This window comes from Cervus elaphus, chromosome 33, assembly GCF_910594005.1.
Source record: "Cervus elaphus chromosome 33, mCerEla1.1, whole genome shotgun sequence".
NCBI classification, from domain to species: domain Eukaryota; kingdom Metazoa; phylum Chordata; class Mammalia; order Artiodactyla; family Cervidae; genus Cervus; species Cervus elaphus.
The window spans coordinates 61,305,187-61,328,641 of NC_057847.1; the positions used below are offsets into that span (position 1 = coordinate 61,305,187).

At 38.1% G+C, this 23,455-nt stretch overlaps 1 protein-coding gene across 1 annotated transcript in view; it reads right to left on the reverse strand.

Annotated features, from left to right (window-relative positions):
- The window catches only part of THSD7B (thrombospondin type 1 domain containing 7B), a 989,572-nt gene that overhangs the window by 443,112 nt on the left and 523,005 nt on the right, over positions 1-23,455 (reverse strand). Inside the window, exons 8-9 of the mRNA XM_043894410.1 lie at positions 3,413-3,604; positions 998-1,232 (exon numbers count right to left, since the gene is read on the reverse strand). Of these exons, the coding sequence (XP_043750345.1) occupies positions 998-1,232; positions 3,413-3,604 (427 nt within the window). The remainder of the gene's footprint in view (positions 1-997; positions 1,233-3,412; positions 3,605-23,455) is intronic.

Consider the following 23,455-nt stretch of genomic DNA (forward strand, 5'->3'; position numbering starts at 1 on the left):
CAGAACTTGATATTTGTTCTGTTTCGGTTTCTCTTTCTAGTTTTACTCTCTCTTCCGGCTTTTTCCACAAGGCGTGACCGTGGCATGGCAACTCTCCACTCATACACATAGAGAATCATGAACAGAAAGAAGAGAGAGTTTCATTTTCTCAACTTAAAAATTTTGGAGGAATAGTTCTAAGTTGCCTAGTCTGTGACACTCGACCAAGGCTTGAACCAACCCATCCTGGTTACCCACCACTACTGTGGTTGAGGTAGGGTCTTTCAGCATGGCCACTTGCAAATCTCTGTGGACAGGCCGGTCACCCAGTCTCTGTATATAACTAGGTCACTCACTGTTTCTTTTCCATGAACATTCCTGCATGCACTTGAGGAAGAGTTATGTTTTCTCATTTGGTCTAGAGAAGAAACCCCACAGCTGAGTTCTCCAGTCAATTACTCTTTTTTTCCTCCATCACTTACAGTTACTCCTGAGCCTTTTCTTATCCTAGCCCTCATGTCCAAATTCTTCTATTTTTTTTTTTTTCAATTTACATTTCTATGTGCAGAACAGAGCGGCCTTGAGATTGTAAACTACTAGAGGGCATGAGTTAGTCTATTCAAAATGGCTGTATGGATCTATGGCTCACCTCAGACAAGGCCAATGGGATCTAAAGAGTATAGCACAGCCCCATATTTCAAAGTACATAACCTACCTTGTTGTGGACTTAGTCGTCATGTGATTGGAAAAGAGTCAGAAATACCGATATCAACTCTAGAAAAGTTGATTATTCAAACATATTTAAATTTGTGGGCATTATATTTACTGTTATCCTTCAATGAATACATGCATTAGAACTTAGAAAAGTGTCTACCTTTGGCAAGAGTCCAACAAAACAAAACAAAAACCTCTTACTCTAATACAAACTGGGACATATTCAGTGCTCAAAAATGCATCTGACTAAAAGCACTCAACTATGCAATCATCCTATGTACTTTCAATAAACTATGGATCATACCTTTTTGTCATCACTTGTCCCACGTGACTCTTGACACAGAAGACTCTCCGTGTCTGAATGCCCACACCACATGTAGCTTCTCCATTCCAGCCAATGGTTGCATTAAGGGCAGTTACTAATGTGTCTTCAGAACAGGGGCCCCAAGGTGATGTCTCCCAGTAGAGCTGCATGCATGAATGGTCGTTGCATGAGCGATGCTCTTGGAGGGCCTGACTAGGAGGGCATGGTTTTCCACCTGCAAATATCAAAATAAAGAAGAATACATAGTTGTTGCTTTTATTAGTATTTTGCTGCTGTCATTCCTGTCATTATTATTGTTTTTCCTGTTTTAATGTTCTAGAAAGATGGCCTTTTGATACAATCTTCCTAAGACCTGAGCCACTGTACAACATTTCTGACTCTATGGTCATGGTTCTTCTGTCATGAGTAACAACCTGAGGACAATATACTGCACGTTTCTCTCCTCCACAACAGGCAACAGTATGCAAATTGCATGTAAAAAAAAATAAATTCACCTGGACATACCTCTCCTCCAGCAACAAAATGCAAAGAAACTGTATGGGACTAAAGATAACGCTGTGCATTCACACTTGGGACAAATTCGGAACACAAGGTACAAAGAGATTAAAAAATCCAACTGTCACTTCTGAAGAGCCTGGAGCAAAAGCACGTTACTGTACATGCCTCCTGCACACAACATTAACGGGTAGGCAAAGCAAATAAACTACCCCTCCAGCCACGACCCCTGGACCCACCCTTACCCTCACCCCCACATACATGAGCAAGTTAGGGAACCTGTTTGTTCCCACTACCCCCCTTGGTGCAGCAGAGGCCCTGAAAAAGCCTTGCTTGAAAAAGATCAATTGATTCTACTGCTCACCTCTGTGTCATGTATCTCTGAGATAAATCCCAAAGATATCTGCTTTTATTTTAATATTATTATGCCGACATAAATTAGCCAGTTATATATAATAGACCATGACCTTGAAGTGATATTATTCAAACACAAATACTCACACATGTTACTTGCATATGGGCTCTCTTTCCTAAGACAGCATGATTTTTCTCAGAGAGCCACCTTAAGACATCCATTCTCCCTCAAGCAGTGCATTTTACTGCAATTTGAGAAAACCAGAAATCTCTCTTCCAGTTTGGCAGGAGAAAGCTCACCCTTAACTCTGAAATAATATCTGACAATGTGTTATCCACTGGCAGGGAGACCAGATGATTGTGCGTTCCTACACTCCTGGGTGAGTCAGACAATCACATTTCATTACTATCTTTTCTTTCACAATTTTATATCTATGTAAAAACTGGTATTTATCTAAAGCATTGATTTTTTTCCCCTTACTCTCCCAGAGCATAATGTTTTATTCAGTGGTCCAAATGCTTGAGAAGATCTGTGACCTTGGTTTTGTTATTCTTGTTATTTTCCCCCCATTAAATACTATTGACTTTTTTCTCCTTCCAGAAAAATAACAGACAAGAGGAGGAAGCCACAGCACTTTGAAAACATGAAAATCTTCATTCCTTTTGAACCTGGCCCCATTTCTTACGATCACAGAACAGAATCTTATCTTAAAAGGAATTCCTCAAAGCAAGTGGCCATATTGCTCTGTTGTCCTCACTGAGCTGCTGGCCGACAGAGCCAAGGGAGGCCCTAAAAGCAATGAAATGACATGTGTGTCTGGGGATGGAGACCATTGCTCTAAGTGATAGGAACAGCTGCTCCTCTGATTTGTCCTCAAGTCACCGGTTTGCGTTCCCATAGCACATTTGAGCTTCTTCAGTGCCATTTTCACAGCCTTCATCTTTTTCCCTCTTACAACACGCCAGCCTGACAGAGCAGGAAATGAGGACATACAGATCAGGTAGTTTGCCAGCGTCAGTGGTGGCTCCAGGTTAAGAAGCCACACCTCTTGATTCCTAATTTTGAACTCATTTTACCAGGCATATTCCAATTATGTTCCCAACTGCATGAGCTATCAGAAGGTGGGTGTTTACCAATGAAGCCTTGTCTTCTTCCCTAAAAATGTATAATAACTAACACCCATCTGCCTGCCGTGAGCTGTATGTTCATGAGTACTATGATACATGCGTGCGTGCTCAGTCACTCGGTGGTGTCCGACTCTTTGAGACCCCTGGACTATAACCCACCAGAATCCTCTTTCCATGGAATTTTCCAGGCAAGAATACTGGAATGGGTTGCCATTTCCAACTCCAGGGGATCTTCCAGACCCAGGGGTCAAACCCACGTCTCTTGCATTTTCTGCATTGGCAGGTGGATTCTTTACTAAAATGAATCATGTCAATTATGGGAACCCAACAGAGATTAACTAGGGGATTAGAGAGAAATGCTTGGAAAGCAAATTGTTTACCTAGATTTAGGGACTAGAAACCTTTCCTATTACTCACCTTCTCCAGCCAATGCCAGGATAGTCCTTGACCTGGTCTGTTTCCCATCTGAGTTTTTATTTGAACAAGACTGAGAGCAGGATGACCACTCTGTCCACTCGCTCACCACACAATCCATCCGGCAGGGAATTTCACAGTCCATCTGTTCAGGAGGTGGAGATGCTGGGCAGAGACTCCCTGATACCTCTTCTCCTGTAATCAACCAGATCAAGACAGATGCAGATGAATGTAAAACCGAGGCCAGTCCAGGAACATTTAGATTCACCTCTTCCTCTATGACTTCAGCTTAGCTTAGAAGACTTCACCTGGTGTCTAAACCAATAACGTTTTTTGTTGTTGTTGTTTAGCTGTTCGTAATATTTATGTCAAGAAAAACTTTTAGGAGATAATTTGGCATTTAGAAAGGTAGATACAATAGGAAAACTGCCTTTTGTCATCCTTCCCAGGGACAAGTGGGCTTCTTCCAGGAACAACAATTTAGCCTAGATGGCTGGGGACAAGACTGACGTGCTATTGACAACCACATGTAACAGGTACATGCATTTCTGCAAAACTGGAGTTAGAAGCATCTGCTGACCTGAAAAACCACAATTTGTGCTGAGCCATCTATTGTACCCACCTCCCAAGTTATCAATCTAGTTTTCTGTTGGGTGTTTTCATCTCCAAATGCATGTGTGGGGGCTTAGTCACTCAGCTATCTCCAATTCTTTGCAACCCCATGGACTGTAGGCCACCAGGATCCTCTGTCTATGGAATTTTCCAGACAAGGATACTGGAGTGAGTTATTTCCTAATACAAGGGATCTTCCCAACATAGGGATCAAACCCGTCTCCTGTAGCTCTTGCACTGGCAGGCAGATTCCTTACCACTGTCCCACCTGGGAAGCCCCATCTCTAACTATGCAATCTTAATGAAGACTATTGCACAATGATTCATTTACTCTATTTGTACACAGTGGTAAATAATTCAAAACCACAGTGGAAATGAACCTGTGGCTAAAATTATACACTATGTTGAAACAAATGGTGAAAGCAAGCCCCAAATTTTCCCAAATCTATTCCCCCTTTGATGAGTTACTCAAACCAAAACACACACATACACACGATATTGGGAATGGAGTTTTACAGTTAACAGACACAGCCAAGGGGATCATTTCTAAGTTGCTATTCTATATCACAAATGATCATAATGAATTTTTTTTCTAAACTCTCTTTTAGGTTATTTATCCACTATTTTTAGAATTCAAATATTCCTCTTTATAGATAACAATTCCACTCTTACTATCCCCTCATTCACAGTCACCTCATAAACACAGAGGACATGAACAATAGTAAAAACATTTATGGTTTGAAGCAACAACATGAAATGTGGAATGGCAGCTCTAGGAGACAGGCAATTTTCTCTTTGTGACTTTATGTCCGTGGAATTCTCCTGTCATAATCTGACACAAAAAGTACCTGTGAAAAGGGACTAATATTTATGCAGCATCTCCCTTGTGCAAGGCATTGTCCTCATAAGATGCTCCTAGAGACAGGTGTGTGACCCATCTTGTTTTGTAGATGAGGAGTCAGTGGCTCTGGAAGGAAAACTTGCTCAGGGTCACAAAACTTGCTCACAGGCCTGAGTAGGAAGCAAATGAAAACTTTTCCTGACCCCAAAAATTCTGGTTTCTCCATTAACCATATTGTGTCTAACTCCAAGAGATGGATAGTTCTTTTTAAAGAAGTTCCATGGCTGATTCATGTCAATGTATGACAAAACCCACTACAATATTGTAAATTAATTAGCCTCTAACTAATAAAAATAAATGAAAAAAATAAAAAATAAAAAAAATAAAAATAAAGAAGTACCGGGTTGGCCGAAAAGTTCATTCAGTTTTTTACACCCAATCTTACAGAAAAACCTGAACAAACTTTTTGGCCAATCAAATAAATAAAACAAGCTGTCAGTGAGCAAGACTCCCTGGAGGAGAATCTAGTGCCCCCTAAGATTTGCGTTCACATTTGTAAATGAGGCTAGGCTCACTGCCCTTGAGGTACAAATAAAACTTATCAAGCATACTATAGGAAGTAATAGAGATTCTAGCAGATGATCACGCTGAACGACCAGTTCCGATCACTCTTTCTTCAGTCTCAATCTATTTTCTTGTTGAATCCACACTATATACTATATGCAAACACAGACTCAGACACACACACACACACACACACCCCAATACAACTTAGGGGGAGGGCTTCCCCAAGTACAGAAGTAAGCAGGTCAAACAAAACATACAAGCAACGTCTAACCAAAATTCAATTTCCACATTCGTGAATATTATGAGCATAACTTCTACACAAAAACATTTCAAAGCAGTGTCTTGCAAAGAACATTTTGAGGAATAAGATACTTGAAGGTTCTTACTTTATAAGAGGGGGGTGGAGCTGAGAAGTACAGGATTAAAACAGTAAAACTGGTCTCATTACTGGAGAGTAGTGAGTGTTAAAAGTGCCAATTATCACATAAGCTCCCTCTGATGCAAATAGCATGTAGTATTTTTCAGTCTTATTTGACTTATGGCTTTCCTTTTGGGGGAGCCTCTCTCCCAGAAATTTTATTTTTGCCAATATGCTTTGAGAAAAATCCTGCCTTCAAGAGTTATAAAATTATCAACTACTATTTGATGGGCATGTATTACATCCAAGGAATAATGGGATAAACATAAATGAAGATACTGTGATTTATCCCCCCAGAGCAAATGATTAATAACAGAGATGAGCTATAAATACAAAAAGATAAAACCTAGTCCAAAAGTAAATGTCAAGTACTGTGTGTTTTAAATAAAGAATCCTGTAGTGATTTAGGGAAGAGAAAGCTCTCTGGGGACCTAATCTGAGAGCAGAAGGCTCTCAATAAGGAGAAAGAGAAAGATTAGGAACTGGTGGCAACCAGGGAGGGCATGTCAGTCAATACAAGTGTCAACAAAGGCATAGTGATAGGAAAACACAAGCTATGTGGAAGGCAGTTAAACCTGAAGCTCCATGGGGAAAAGAGAAAGCATATGTTGGAAGATTTGTTTGACATCAAATTCTGGATAACTTAGACTGAAATACCAGTTCTATTTCCACCTTCATTCAATTCCCAAATGCCCAGGTTTCCCATGACCCAAATTTAACATCCTCCAGGTCATCCATCATCTAGTACCTTTAGTATTCACTTCCAGTGCTGGAATGCTTTTTAAAACCTAAGCTTTCCTATAGACTGATATGTCCATTTACACAGGGCAGTGAAATGTCAATACTCCCAGCAACACTTTGACAGCTTGTCTATATGGCCTAATGCATAAATGTGAGCAATCAGATAAGCTGTTCTTTAGTGAAGCCAAGCTAATAGTCATAAGTAGGCTCTGCAATTCATGTGTGAGCTATTTTATAAGAAACCCTGCCAAAGAAAAGATCACAATGGATCTTAGTTATGGGTAATCTAGTCAGAGTTAAGTATCAGAAGGTGGAGCTTAGGACCACTTATCCTCTGGGGCATATCACTTAACTTCTTTGAACCTCTGTTATCTCACCTGCAATAATGAAATAATAACACCTACCTTTAAGGGATGGTCTAAGGATTAGAAATCACTTATGCACAATACACGGCAGTGTTTCCAACAACAGAGGAAGGACACAATATAGAGGAATGTGAAATAGATCACCAGTCCAAGTTCGATGCATGAAACAGGGCACTCAAAGCCAGCACACTGGGACAACCCTGAGGGATGGGATGAGGAGGGAGGGGAAAGGGGAGTTCAGGATGGGGACACATATCCACCCATGGCTGATTCATGTCAATGTATGGCAAAAGCCACTACAATACTGTAAAGTAATTAGCCTCCAATTAAAATAAATTATTATTTTTTTAAACGTCTGCAAAGATGTACACCACCAAATGGAGAAGGGAATGGCAACCTATTCCAGTGTTCTTGCCTGGAGAATCCCATGGACAGAGGAGCCTGGTGGGCTACAGTGCATAGGGTCACAAAGAGTCAGACATAACTGAGCAACTAACACTATACTACACCACCAAAACCTAATGGCATTCTTGATCTAAAAATCTAAAGATTGATGCCATAACCATGAAAAGCACTTGCTCTAAAATGCATATATATGTACAAATTACCAGCAACAGCTTCACAGACTAGTTCACATAACATAAAGAATGCTTATAATTATCCAGATAGCTTTGCTTATATGTGACTCATCTAAACCATTTAAAAGCCAAAAATAAAGCACTTGAGCTTGAACAAGCTCACTGGCCCATCTACACTGGTATAATTGTCTTCCTATTGCAGAGAGAACTCATCTCAAAAGAGGAGCGTTTATACTTTCCTGTTTTCATTTTCATGGATGGATCAATGAGACCAACTGAAATCTCAGGCAAGCGTGGAAAATAAAGCAGCACATGGGACAGGAACTTAGTCATTAAAAGTGATTTTCACAAGCTCTTATAATCTAATGTCACAATAAAACTGAATATATTTAAGGGAAAAACTGAATTCATCTTTCAAGAAGACTCTAAAATTGCTTCCTGTCCTCATCAGGCTCCCTGAGATCAATAATGACAAACTAGATTCTCTCCTCAAGAAGTAGACTTCTTTAAATTAGTTGTGATTCTGAAAATAAGGGATCGGGTGCTGCTCCAATCTTGTCACTTTTAAAAAAATAATTTAATATGCTGACATCCCATTACATAAAATTGACCATTTTAGAGTAAATATTTCAGCAGCATTTAGTAAGTCACAATTTTTTTGCAGTGCATCATCTCTATTCTTTGTGATTCTGGAGACCTTGGCTTAGATGACTGGGTGACTCGATCTTGCCCATGGGTCATAGTACCATTCTCATGCTTGTCCATTTGTGACTAAAAACAACAGTTCTTAGATGATAGAAAGATTATTTTCTTTTTTTCAAAGTACAGTATATTTACAACGTTGCGTTAGTTTGGGGTGTACAGCAAAGTGATTTAATTATATGTGTGTGTGTCTCTCTCTGTGTGTGTCTAAGAATCATTTTTGGATTCTTTCCCATTATAGACTATTACAAGATATTGCATATAGCTCCCTATGCTACACAGTAACTCTAGATCCTTGTTGCTTATCTATTTTAAATATAGTAGAGTGTATCGTGCATGTGTGCATGCTCAGTCATGTCTGATTGTTTGCAACCCCATGGGCTGTAGCCCACCAGGCTCCTCTTTCCTTGGAATTTTCTAGGCAAGAGTACTGGAGTGGGTTGCCATTTCCTTCTCCAGGGGATCTTCCCAACCCAGGGATTGAACTCACATCTCTCATATCTCCTGCATTGGCAGGCAGGTTCTTTACCACTGGGGCCCCTGGGAAGCCTGTAGTGTGTATCTATTAATCACAAACTCCAAATTTATCCCTTCTCCTATCTTTTCCCTTTTGGTAACCGTAACTGTGTTATTTATGTTCATGTGTCTGTTTCTGTGTTATAAATAAGTTCACATGTATCATTTTTTTTTAGATTCCACATATAACTGATACCATAAGATATTTGTCTTTTTGTGTCTGACTTACTTCACTTAGCATGGTAATCTCTAGGTCCAACTGAGAGAAAGATTCTTGAACATATGAATAAACTCAAGATTCCCTAAAAAAAGTTTCTTTCTTCTGGTTCAAATGTATACGCTACTTAAAGTATAAATAGTTCACAGCAGACTCTCTATGGTGGCCATGTAAATTTAACACTAACGTACATTCAGACTTTGGACTTTCCACATAAAATTAGTGTTTAAGCCATACCTATGCTATATACTATGTCCTGTGGAATTCTTTGTTTTATAACACTAAGGAACTAGAATTTAATATTATAAGCCACCATCTCTCTTTATAATAATAGAACAAACAGCTATGTTTCTTATTTTTCTGACCTGTACTATGTGTCCAAAATGAGAAAAGATATAGACAAAATAGAAATAAAATAAGAAACCAGATATCTACAAATATACAGTCTGATTTAAAAGTAGACTAGCAGTTTGTCATCATACACAATTCAAACTATCTTACTCTTTCAAAAAATAATGCAATTTGGGTATTTCATCGATATTTCCTCTTGTATACTATTGCACTATCTATGGAAAATAACGAAGCAGTTATCGAAAATACTTTACACATCATAAAATTTTATGTCCTATTTAAATCTGAGAAGAATGCCAATAAACGTTGATTAAATGCTTGCCAACATCTAGTAAGATGTCAGCGGATGGTATACAGCAAATTTCCTGGAATTCATATGCACTTAATTTCATTTTTTCAATTTAAATATTATCTCCTTAAACGTAAGTAGCCCCTAGCCACTTCTGGACTGAGACTCTACTCAGCTAAGGAAATGTTTATACTTGAAACCAACAAAATATGAAAGAAAGCTAAGGGCTAAACAGAAGTTATGTGCAACTATGCAATGCCATCAATGCAATTAATGCTTCTGCTTGTGAATTTTACCATTTGAAGCTTATCTATCTAGTTTGTACACACAGTAAGGCAAATTTAAAAAATATGATGTTAAGTATTATCATATTTATAATAACTAAAACAACTGCAATACTAAAATAACATCAGCATGTGATATTTAGGGAAGTATAGAGTGGGCTGTACGCTGCACAAACCACATTGCTTTTTTTTTCCTCAAATTTTTTAAAGTTTTAATTGGAGGATAATTACAACACTGTGATGGCCTCTGCCATACATTGACATGAATCGGCCATAGCTCTACATGTGTCCCCTCCCTCCGGAACCGTCCTCCTACCTCCCTCCCCACCCCATCCCTCCAAGTTGTCACAGAGCATCAGCTTTGCGTTCCCCGTGTCATACATCAAACTCCCACTGACTTTCTATTTTATACATGGTAATATATAATATATATATATATATATATATATATAATATATGATTATCCCACCCTCTCCTTCACCTAATGTATCCAAAAGTCTGTTCTTTATGTCTGCATCTCCTTTGTGGCCCTACTGATACCATTACTGAGGCTCTACTATCACACCTGCAGTATAAAGAGTTTAAAACCATTTGTCCAAGAGTCATGTGGCTTGTAAGTGTCTGACCCAGAACTGGAAAACATACCTACTAGACCCTAAAAGCTATATTCTTAACCATTTTGCTGTATTGTGTCCTGGTTCATATCTCACATATGCCTTTCTCATCATATTACTTTTAATTGATACCAAACTCTGAAGAAGGAATTCTATACAATTCATTGTCAGCTAGCCAGTATATTTAGTATTGGAAAGAATGAGCCCAAAGGAGTGAGCAGCTTAATTATCTAGGAATTGCATCATAAGATGAGGCAGAATAGGGTGATGCTTTTCAAAAGTAGAAAAAGATAAGCAGATGAAAAAGAGTTCATAATGCAGAGTTGGAAGAACAAGATAGGAGGCAAGACAAAATAGGAACACGGAAATATGGATGTTCAGCAAAAACAGTACACTGCATGATTAGATAAATGACACAAACACAAGCTAAACATATAATGATGATGATGTGGCACCAGAGGTAAAGACCCTGCCTGCTAATGTAGGAGATACAAGAGATGCAAGTTCGATCCCTGAGTTGAAAAGATCTCTTGAGGAGGAAAAGAATCCCACAGACAGAGGAGCCAGTGGGCTTCACACATGGAGCCACAAAGACTTGGACGTGACAAGTGACTGAGCGCACACACACAACTGTATGCACGCATGGTCAGTCGTATCTGACTCTTTGTGATCTTACGGACTATAGTCCACCAGGTTCCTCTGCCCATAGAATTTTCCAGGCAAGAAGACTGGAATGGGTTGCCATTTCCTACTCCAGGGCTTCTTCCTGCCCCAGGGATTGAACCCCCATCTCTTGCATCTCCTGTGTTGGCAGGCGAATTCTTTACCACTACGCCACCTGGGAAGCCCAGTAATGATGAAGGATGCTCACAAAGCAAAATAACAATACTCTTCTAACAGCTGATCAAAGAAAACAAAAGAGAAAATAAGAGCAAAGGCTAAAATAAACATAAGGGAAAACTCAAACATTTAAAGGAAAAAGACTTTAGGTGAGAAATAATAACAGTTAAATATAAGAAAACAATATTTCCAAGGTAAACATATTTACAAAGGCCAGAAGTTAGCTGAAATTGCATCTAATGGCAGGTGAGCTGTTTGTTCAGAAGTCTGTCTAACTGAGCAGCTATATCAGATTTCTCAGCATACAAGAATATATTGGTAATAGCAGCTAACACTTTGATCATTTAGAATGTACCCAGCATAATGTTGCATTTTACATGTATTTATTAACTCATTGACTCTCAAAAGCATCAATAATAGTAAACATGTATACTGTACATAACAGATGCTAGTTATTACTCTAAGTAAATTACATATATCAACTCATTTGGATGTCACAATACTATGCCATGAGCACTACCATTATGTTCATTATATAGAGGAGAATATTGAGTCTTAGATGAGTTAAAATTACCTGCCCAAAGTCAAACACAAGTAAAATGGCAGAGTTTGAATTTGGACCTGGGTAACCTGGCTCTAGAGCCCATTTCTTAAATGCAACACTTTATTGACATGCACATCTTCAACTCAATGTCAGGACAATTTATGTACCTGGCTGTACAAAACTCGATCTAGTGGAGAATCAGTGAACTGCAAAGCAACCCAACACATTTAGCTCATGAATTCTGTGCGTTACTCGGTGCGCGAAGATGCAAAAGGGCAGAAACAGTCTATGATTTAGGAGCAAACTACAATTGCTCAAAAAAACTCCAAGTAAAACCTAATAAAATTCTTAGTGGGGAAACATCACATTTCCTTGGTCTCAGTCACACATTCCAGGTGGAAGTCACCACTATTTTATGTGTGTGAAAAAGGTCTGAAAATTATGCACTCTGATTTAGGTTTGGAAAAAAATATTTATATATTTCTGGTTTTGACACCTTCCAAAATGTGACCTTGAAAAATAACCTTTTCTTTTCTAACAATGACATCAGTTTGCTCGCAAGCCCCAACTTCTGGTTGGTAGTCAGGGCCAGATGGGAGTTGGGGAAGGAGGGGAAGAACAGAAACATATCCATTTAAAGGAACTTAGAAACTCATGATCAAACTATATCATTTCAAAGTTAACTCCATCTCAGTTTTTCAATGCTTCTCCCTCTCTCCTTTCTTCCCTTCTCTTTGGGTGGCAGCTGAGTCTAAGAGGAATGTCTGTCTCAGAGCTGCACATCCTCCTTTGAATTTTGTTGGATCCCTACTGAGCTATTTCCATCAACTTGGTCTTGGGGCACCATTACCTAGTCCTTGAAGGTGCGTCTGCATCCGCTCTGATTTTGAGGTTTCCTATCACAGCTTCTGACTTTCTAATCCACACACTTTATACTCATTTAGACTTGACTCCAAGCTAGGTCCAGTTTCCTGGAGGGGTCAGCACCTCCACATCCTATGGTGGGGCATGATTTCAGGACAGCAATCACTGCTTCACTGTGGCAGCCCCATCGTTTTTTGTTGGGAAACAAGGAACTCTGGGTGCAGTGTCTTCCTGCAGGCTCAAACCGGAGAAGGAGTGCTGGCCCTGCTGCTTTGGTTTTCCCTTTAACTGATCTGAAATGTCCATAGTTTTCAATTCCTTAGCCCAGCATTTCAACTGCAGAATGAAAAGGAGCCAAGGACCCTCATGTCCATGTACCTCTTCTCGACAGCCTCCCTAGATTCCTTCTTTCTAAACCAGGAAACCAGCCAATGCAGAAGTCTGGCTTGTGCTAAATCTGTCTTCTGAGACTTCTGGCCTCTCATCTTGATCTCTGGAGGGAACTCTTCAGAACTTACAAAATGCTTTTCTTCGATACACCTGCCTCTTGCATAAGAAAGTCAATTTTTCAGGATTATTGTCCCTGAAAAGAGCTTTAAGATTTCATTTCTGGGCACTGACTTGTTCTGTTTGCATCTGAGATATAATAATAACCTAACTTTTGTGGACACAGTGGATAGCTCAGAAATTCACTGAGGTGGGGCAGGAGGGTGGGGGAGGCCCTGTCCAATAAGGCACAGAAGCAGACACTGAAAGAAAAGCACTCACGCATCTTAAAACATAATTTGAGGACATCTGCTTAGTGTGGAAATCCTGTTTCTCATGAGAATTTTATAGAGATTCTGTCTAATTTTTAAAAAGATTAATCCAGAGTGACAATCATGGAATAAATGCTCTTAATAATGCAAGACATACTTCTACAAAAGAGAAAATCTTGGAGCAAATAAACAGCACAGGATAACGGACAGAATATTGGGAGGAGCTGTGACATCTGGGTTTGAGTTCTGCCTTGAACACTTAACAAAATGTGGCCATGAAAAATAGTTACGCTTTTCTAGGCTCTGGAAGCCTTGTGTCAGTAGGAGGTGGGGCATTGCTATCATCCTTGATTATATTATCTGGTCAGATGATAGATCAAAGAGGCTAATGTAAAATAATGCTTTGGAAATTGCAAAGCATCATTTATATATAACGTAGCTTTTTATTATTGGTGAAAATGGGGCTAAAGGGCACTCCAAATAGGAAAATGATTTGAGTCAAAGATACTATCTTTCTTCTCCATCTCAATTTTGTCATAGCTAGAAAAATAAGAGGCACTAAAATGATTATAGAGAAATAATGTTACTCATCTATCTACTTATCTAGCTATATAACTAGCTATTAAGAAAAGGATTTGGACCAGCTTGAATATGTGGTATACCTTTAGAAAGCACTTAAATTTGTCTAAAAGCTTTCTGAAAATCAATATTTTTAAGTTAAACTGAGGAAGTCAACAGAGTAAACCAATAAAAGATCAGTAAAGAATGGTCACTTTCTCTCTGTAATTAACCTTCAGAAACATAATTTTAACGGCTTTAAGTGGGAAATATATTATGATTTATTTAACTACCTCACTTTAATGGCACAATTAAGATGTTTTCGATTTCTCTTTTGGTAAGTAATACTGCAAAGAACATTGTTGACTAAATCGTTGATTGCTTTCCTAAGAATAAATTTCTAGAAATGGAAAAATAAAGTCAAAGAATATGAACTTCGTTAAAGTCCTTGCATGGAAAATAGTGCCAGTTTGCTTTTTAGTTTTTTATTCCTATCTTACCTTCATTTTAAAATTTGCAAACAATACAATTCAGTCTCTGTGCTATACAATCCTGTGGGTTTTGGCAAATGCATAGAGCCTTGTATCCATTATCGAAACTATGAGATAAAACAATTCTATCACCACAAAAAATCTCCTTGTGCTGCCTTTTTGGAGTCATCCCTTACATCCTCTGATCTCCCCCAAAATCCTTGATCTGATCTCTGTTCCTACAGTTTTGTTTCTGTCCCCCAGAACGTCACAACAGTGGAATTATACAGCTTGTAGTTTTTGTACTAAAGTGCATTTGAGATGTGCCCATGTTGCTGTATATAAGAAGGATAGCTCATTCTTTTTTGTTGCTGAGTAGTATTCCATTTCATGGATACACCACATTTTGTTTGTCTATTCAGCTGAGGGATATTTGCATTGTTTCCACATTTTGGTGACTATGAATAAAGCTGATATACAGGTTCTTGTGTACATATAAATTTCCATTTCTTTGGGTAAATAATTAAGAGGGTAAATATTGGATCATATATAAGTGTTGATTTTATAAGACACTGTCAAACTGTTTTCAAAATTGTCCAGACTATTTTCATTTCATCAGCAATGTATGAGCTTTCTGGTTGCTTTGTCTCCTACCAGCATTTGTTATGACAACTCTTTTGCTGCTTGCTTAATTTTTATTATTCTTATAGGGATATAGCAGTAATATATTGTCATTTTGATTTATGTTTTCCTAATCACTAATGATGTTGAGTATCTCTTTATGTTGTTATTTACCATTTTTACATTCTAACTGGTGAAGTGTCTATCCAAATCTTTGACTCTGTTTTTATTTGGATTAAGTTATGGACTGAATGTTTCTATTACTCCAAAATTCACAACCCCCAATGTTATGGTATTTGGAGGTAGGGCCTTTAGGTGGTGAATAGCTTCACATGAGGTCCTGACAGTGGAACTCTCATTATGAGCTTCACGTCCTTATAAGAAGGGGAAGAAAGAGCACGCAGTGAGAAAGTGGCTGTCTACAGACCAAGAAGCAGGCCCTCATCAGACACCAATCTACAGGCACATCGGATCTGGACTTCAAGGACAGTTCCAAATAAATATCAGTTTTCAGTTCACCCAGTGTATGGTATTTTGTTACAACAGCGGCAGCTAAGACAGGTTGTTCTCACTGAGTTTCAAGAGTTTTGCATATATTCTGGATACAAGTCCTTCGTCAGTCTTGTGATATGTAAATATGTGCTCACAGTCTGAGTGGTTCCTCTTGTCATTTTCTTAAGAGTATCTTTTTCAAAGCAAAGTTTTCATTTTTAATTAAACCTTTAAGTTCCATTTGTCAACTTCTCCTTCATGCATTGTGCTTTGGCACCATATCCAGCTTGCTGTTCAAAAAGAAAAATTTTCAGGAAGGAACAGAAAGTGGATTGCCTGCTGCAAACACTTAGTTGAAACTTAACATATTAGGCTCTAAAACTTCATAATTTTGGATATAGTGACGTCTCTAACCGGTGTGTCCTAGTGTCTAACAAAACATACACATTTTGCAAACATTGCAATGTGTTTCCATGGCAAGTATTTACTGATATCAGAGTTGAGAGTGAGCATTATAACATACTGATGATATGTGTGATGCAACAATAATTAGCTTCTGGGTCCACAACTTAGGTAGTATTTGCATAGCATAATGGGCAATGTAGGAAGGTGGGATTTGGTCTTTTGTGACATTGCATCAAACATTTGGCACAATGTATGGTGTCTATTAGGTCTTAACAAATTCTGACTGAAGAAATGAAAGAGAAAGGAAAGATATTTAGCCTGTTTAAGGCATAAACCATAGGTTATGCTTTGTAGTAGGCAACCGAACCTCAATGCAGTATGCACTGACAGATAACTGTGATGGATCCATCTAGGGGATGTCAGGCACTAACTGGGAGACAGGTCAGGGTTATTAACCCCTTATTAACCGAGAGAGAGCACAGCATGATGGACTTCTGGAGTCAGACTGCCTGGGCTCCAATTCTGCTTTCTTTTTTTTTTCTTAAGATTTTCTTGATATGGATCATTTTAAAAAGTCTTTCTCAAATGTGTTATAATATTGCTTCTGTTTTAAATTTTGCTTTTATGATGAAGAGGCATGCGGCATCTTAGCTCCCTGCCCAGGGATCAAACCCATACCCCCTGCATTAGAAGGGGACGTCTGGAACCACTGTACCACAGGGGTGCTGGTGGTTTAGTTGTTAAGTCATATCCACCTCTTACAACCCCATAGACTGTAACCTGCCAGGCCCCTCTGTCCATGGAATTCTCCAGGCAAGAATACAGGAGCAGGCTGCCATTTTCTTCTCCAGGTGATCTTCCCAACCCAGGAATTGAACCCAGGTCTCCTGCATTGCAGGCAGATTCTCTACCGATTGAGCTATGAGGGAAGCCCTTGTACCACCGGGGAAGTTCCTCTAACCCTACTTCTGACACTTATCTAAATTGGGAAAGGAGTATATCAAGGCTGTATACTGTCACCCTAAAACTTATTGAGATTATATGCAGAGTACATCATGTGAAATGCCGGACTGGATGAAGCACAAGTTGATATTGTCAAGAGAAATATCAATAACTTCAGATGCGCAGATGACATCAACCTTATGGCAGAAAGCAAATAGGACCTAAAGACTTTCTTGATGAAGGTTTAGGGAAGTGAAAGGGCTGGCTTAAAATTCAACATTTAAAAAACCAAGATCATGGCATCCGATCCCATCACTTCATAGCAGATAGATAGGAAAACAATGGAAACAGTGAGAGACTTTATTTTCTTGGGTTCCAAAATCACTGCAGATGGTGACTGCAGCCATGCAATTAAAAGATGCTTGCTCCTTGGAAGAAAAGCTATGACAAACCTAGACAGCATATTAAAAAGCAGAGACATTATTTTGCCAACAAAAGTTGGTATAGTCAAAGCTATGGTTTTTCCAGTAGTCATGTATGGATATGAGAGTTGGACCATAAAGAAGGCTGAGCACCAAAGAATTGATACTTTGTAACTGAAGTGTTGGAGAAGACTCTTGAGAGTCCCTTGGAGTGCAAGATCCAACCAGTCAATCCTAAAGGAAATCAAACCTGAATATTCACCGGAAGGACTGATGCTGAAGCTGAAGCTCCAACACCTTGACCACCTGATGCGAAGAGCTGACTCATTAGAAAAGACCCTGATGCTGGGAAAGATTGAAGGCAGGAGAAGGAGATGACAGTAGACAACATGGTTGGATGGCATCACTGATTCAGTGGACATGAGTGTGAGCAAGCTCTGGGAGATGGTGAAAGATAAAGAAGCCTGGTGAGCTGCAGTTCATTGGGTTGAAGAGTTGGACACATCTGAGTGACTGAACACCATTCCCTTCCCAGGGGATCTTTCCAACCCAGGAATCAAACCCAGGGAAGTCCTTGGGGTTGCAAAGAGTCGGACATGACTTAGCGGCTGAACAAGCAGTTGTATATTAATATAATTGTGGGAGAAACATACTGAAAGTTACAGACCATGGCAAACTATTTTCATCCAAACACAAGTTTCAGCTCAGGCCTCTGGGAAGCTTGTCTTTGAATAAATTACAAGAAAGGCGAAATAAGCTTGCTTTTTCTTGAGTTGGTCTATGCTTTTATTTTGGGTCTAATTCACAGGCTTGCAACTGTGGGAACTGTGAAATTGCCAATCCTTCCCCTCAGACTCTGCACAATTTGGGATCTAAGAAGAATATGTAAAGTTCACCAACATCTGCTAAGGATTTTTTACAGGGGAAGAATTCTACAAAAGCAGAACATTTTAAAGCAGAGAAATATTCCTGATCATATAATTCTCAGAAGACAACTATACTATTTCCCTTCAAAAGCATTGTTGATGTCTTTTTTCTATTCCTGATCCCCTGGCTATTAAACTGTTCCTATTCAATTTTGTAGAACATAGCAGGGGTCTAATGATTACTTTTGCACCATATTGAGGAAGCATAATAAAACACCAAACCGCAAATCTACGTGATGTTTTGCCATGTTGATCTAGTGGAAAATCATACTCTATCATTTTCTCATTGAAATGTTGCAAACTAATTAAGACTAAAATAATGAATGGATATGACTTTTCCGGTCTGTTTCACAAACTTATTTTCAAATACAGGATTACAGTACTTAAGACCAGAGGACACATAAACTGATTTTCAGAATATATTTCATTATTGGTCAGAATTTGAGATCAAAACAGAAAACAAATAGCTTTCAAAATTGTAGTTTGGTCTTTTATAAACAAACAAATGAAAAAAAAAAAAAAAGTAAAACCTCCAAATGAAAATTAGGTAAATAATAATTAGAAAAACAGGATGGTGAAAAAATGAACACTGAAGGTTTATTAAAGTTTTTATTGCAGTAAAATTGATGTCAGGTGGAAATCTGTATGTACTATAAATAAAAAGTTTTTGTACCTAGATTAATTACACGGATGGTATAAGGTCCAAAATTTTTTCAATTTCTACTATAATTTTTACCTACTATACGTCACTAGTATTATCTTCAAGCTGGTGCTGTTGTCTTCCAGCAATTGAATGAATACTAAAGTGGAATAAACATTATCTCTATTTGTCTATCTTCCCCAAACTTATCTACAATTATAATGATAATTCAATTGGCACTGCCATTTTTTCAAGCCAATCACAAGTAGCCCAAAAAATCAATGAAATTTAAAATATAAAAATAAAATGCATGCTGAAATATTTTAAAACACAAGGCACAAACTCAAGCAAATATTTCAAAAATCCAAATCTTACTTATACCACTGCCAAAATCTCCTCGATACTTCATAAGTGTAATTATGACAATTGATTCAAGCTGTATTCTCAGAGTAACAAAAGATGAATACAGACATTTGAAATCTGTGTACTCCTTTTTCTTCTGCACTGAGCCCAGAAAGAAACACGTTCTGATTTCATGAAATAAGTATTATTTTATGGGGTGTCTGCTTTACTTAAGAGGTCAAATCCTTAATTACATCATTAATAATTATGCTGACATTTACCGCCTGCAAAGCATGGTTTCTTTGGAAACAATTTAACAGCACTAGATATTTCATATCATTTATCTTATTCTAACTGGTCCACTGGTTAGAAGAATAATTTTCTAATCTTTCCAGGCAGTTAAAACAGCATTTATTAGGTTATTTGTAAATAAGCACTTTTTTCCTGAGACATAATAGATGAAAGGAAACATCTGCTCAACAAATTTAAGATTGTATAATGTTTTAGGTCTTTAGCTCATTATATTGCTTGCATGGCCAGAAAAATGATGTATCTTATATATTTCTGAACACCCAGTGTCTAGAACAGTACCTCCTTCATAATAAATATTCAATAAATGTGAATTTTGTAATTGAGCTGAACAGATGTTTTAGAGTCTGAGACATTTCTGGTATCCATAGGGGCATCACAAATTGAAGACATTTTTAAATACCTAGGAGTGAGCAACACAAATACATCTGGTAAAGGTCCTACAATTGTGAATAAGAACATTGATTTAGAAACACAAAGACGTGAGTTTCAATTCTAGCCTGTTCTTAGTAGTTGGGTGTCACTGGGTACGTTATTTCAATTCTCTACAAAATGGTTTCCTTATCTAAATATGGGGACTGATGAAAACAGTGATGATGACATATGTCTACCAACGTCTTGTAATGCCTTTAGATTTTGCATTAGTTCATTACAGATATAAATGAATATGTGAAAGATTATTCTAGCACAGGAGAGAAGTTAGGAAGAATGTAGAAAATAATACATATACTAAAAAGCATTTATGTAAAGATATGCAAGACCTCATCTCATGTGTCAGTTTGCTTGTGTAAGCAGTGGGTTTACCTATCTGTGGTTTTTATTTTGCTTCAGGTAATACTCCATTAGCATATGTTTCCTCATGGAGAGATGCTAAGAAACAATGCTGACTGGCAATAGGAACATGTCAAAAGGAAATGTTACAACAGGGGGGTCTCACTTAGATAATCAAAAATGACTGAAAGTGCCAAAGGGAAGACAAAGAATATTTTACAAAAGGGTCGAACTCCCACTATACATAGCTCTCAAAACATACAGAAGCAAACTTGCTCTGAGACAGTCAGAAGAGGTGACAGAGACAGTGCTATTTATGCATCCTTAAAATGTAAGAACTGACATTGGCAGTCTGTGCATATGATGTGTTACTTTGTTTACAGACCTGGCTTCATGCGACTTTCCAAACTCATATCAGTCAAAGCTCAGGAAACCACATTTTCTTTTCCGATGAAACCTCACAAACTGTAAAAGCTTAATCACCAACCACCTGACCTGCCTGTTGATAAACCTGTATGCAGGTCAGGAAGCAAGAGTTAGAACTGGACATGGAACAACAGACTGCTTCCAAATAGGAAAAGGAGTACATCAAAGCTGTATATTGTCAACCTGCTTATTTAACTTTTATGCAGAGTACATCATGAGATATGCTGGGCTGGAGCAAGCACAAGCTGGAATCAAGATTGCTGGGAGAAATATCAATAACCTTAGATATGTAGATGACACCACTCTTATGGCAGAAAGTGAAGAAGAATTAAAGAGCCTCTTGATGAAAGTGAAAGAGAAGAGTGAAAAAGTTGGCTTAAAGCTCAACATTCAGAAAAATAACATCACGGAATCTGGTCCCATCACTTCATGGCAAATAGATGGGCAAACAGTGGCTGACTCTATTTTTGGGGGTTCCAAAATCACTGCAGATGATGATTGCAACAATGAAATTAAAAGACGTTTACTCCTTGGAAGGAAAGTTATGACCAACCTAGACAGCATATTAAAAAGCAGAGACATTACTTTGCCAACAAAGGTCCGTCTAGTCAAGTCTATGGTTTTTCCAGTAGTCGTGTATAGATGTGAGAGTTGGACTATAAAGAAAGCTGAACACTGAAGAATTGATGCTTTTGAACTGTGGTGTTGGAAAAGACTCTTGAGAGTCCTTTGGACTGCAAGGAGATCCAACCAGTCCATCCTAAAGGAGATCAGTCCTGAGTGTTCATTGGAAGGACTAATGCTGAAGCTGAAACTCCAATACTTTGGACACCTGATGCAAAGAGCTGACACATTTGAAAACACCCTAATGCTGGGAAAGATTGAAGGCAGGAGGAGAAGGGGACAACAGAGGATGAGATGGTTGGATGGCATCTCCAACTCGGTGGATACGAGTTAGTGTAAACTCCGTGAGGTGGTGATGGACAGGGAGGCCTGACGTGCTGCAGTCCATGGGGTTGCAAAGAGTCAGACACAACTGAGTGACTGAACTGAACTGAACTGAATCACCAACCTGTTTTATATAGCAAGTGAAAGCCTGTCTGACTTACGAGATCTGTGCTAAGCATGCCAAACCCATCATTGGACATCTGGGTAACATGGGGCACTTGTGTCCAACTCAGACGTAATTGTACATTTTTTACTATCAGGTTTGAAAGAGGTTTCTATAATTTCATACTTATGAAATTTCAGCAACATGGAGGGGGAAATCTGTTATATTTTCCTCATTAATTGCTTTATCCCAAATATCACATCTGTAAAAAACAATTTTGACCCACTCTACCAAACTGAGATAAGTCAATGAAAAAGGAATATGTGTGCTAATTTCCCTCAAAATACAAAAGCCCCAAAGTTAGAGAAAGCAATATTGTTGCTTTAATTTTGAAAATATTCTTCATTATTCAGTTATTATAATGGAAGAGAATATACTGACAACTGATTTTGGCAGAAGTTGTTATACTTATGTGTGCAAATGAGTAAGTATGTAAACAGAGAAAAATATAAAACTTTAAATGTTAATCTATATTTTAATATCCAAGCATATCTTGACAAACTTCCAAACACAGAATGCATGAAATTCATAAAATATATATGAGCATCATTGCATTACTGTTTCAAATTTATTTTCCTCCTCAACAAAATTCTGCCTTTGAATTCTTATTTATTATACCTTTTATTCAATTGAGCACCCAGGCAGAAAATACAATAAAGTTTTGCTAATTTCATAAAATATTGAAACACTGAAACTGCAAATAGAATTTCACTATCTTTATGTACTTCTGGGTCTATCTCACCATTTAATCTAAAAACCTAGTTAAGGAAGCCACGATTTCTTAGACTATTATCCTGATAAATTACTCACAGCACCTTAGAGAAGAAATATTCAAGCAAAACTCAGAAATAACATTTCCACTTGTTCAAAAGAAGCCAAAAAACTAGTCCACAAAGACCAAGAGATTAAAGAAGACAACAAATGTGGCCAATGTCTTAACACAAACTTTCCAAAGCAAAGAGACATACGTCTCCTACCATCTTGCAAGGTCTAGAATTGAATCAAAACCTTGCCAAGACAGTAAAGACTACCTCCAGATGGTAATATTTATTAGGTCAGCATTTTCAAACTTATTGTATTGTTCTAATTTCCTAATCTATATATCTCCTTCTGCTGAAGGCATATAGCACTCTTCAGGCCACCATTTCTCCTCTATTACAGAAAGTGAATATCTTGCTCCAAATAACTTCTCCCTCTATGGGGATTTTGAGTGTTAGTTTTTAAAATTTGTGTAACCTGCCTTGGAATCTGCCCTGCTTGTAGAAGAAGGTGAGAACAGTCCATATTGAAATGCTTACATCTCTCTTTGTGTGTCTCTTTAGCTTCTACCAAAGGCATGACTTTTAAAACTTGAATATTTATTATACATCAGGCTAGAGATTCTTAGTAGAGTTCATATTGTTATTTAATAGGTTGATTTCCTATTTCTTAATCTTTCTTAATTCTTAATGTCAGTAACCTTATATGTTAAACATACAAAAGATGGTAAGCAGAAGGAAAATCCTGATAA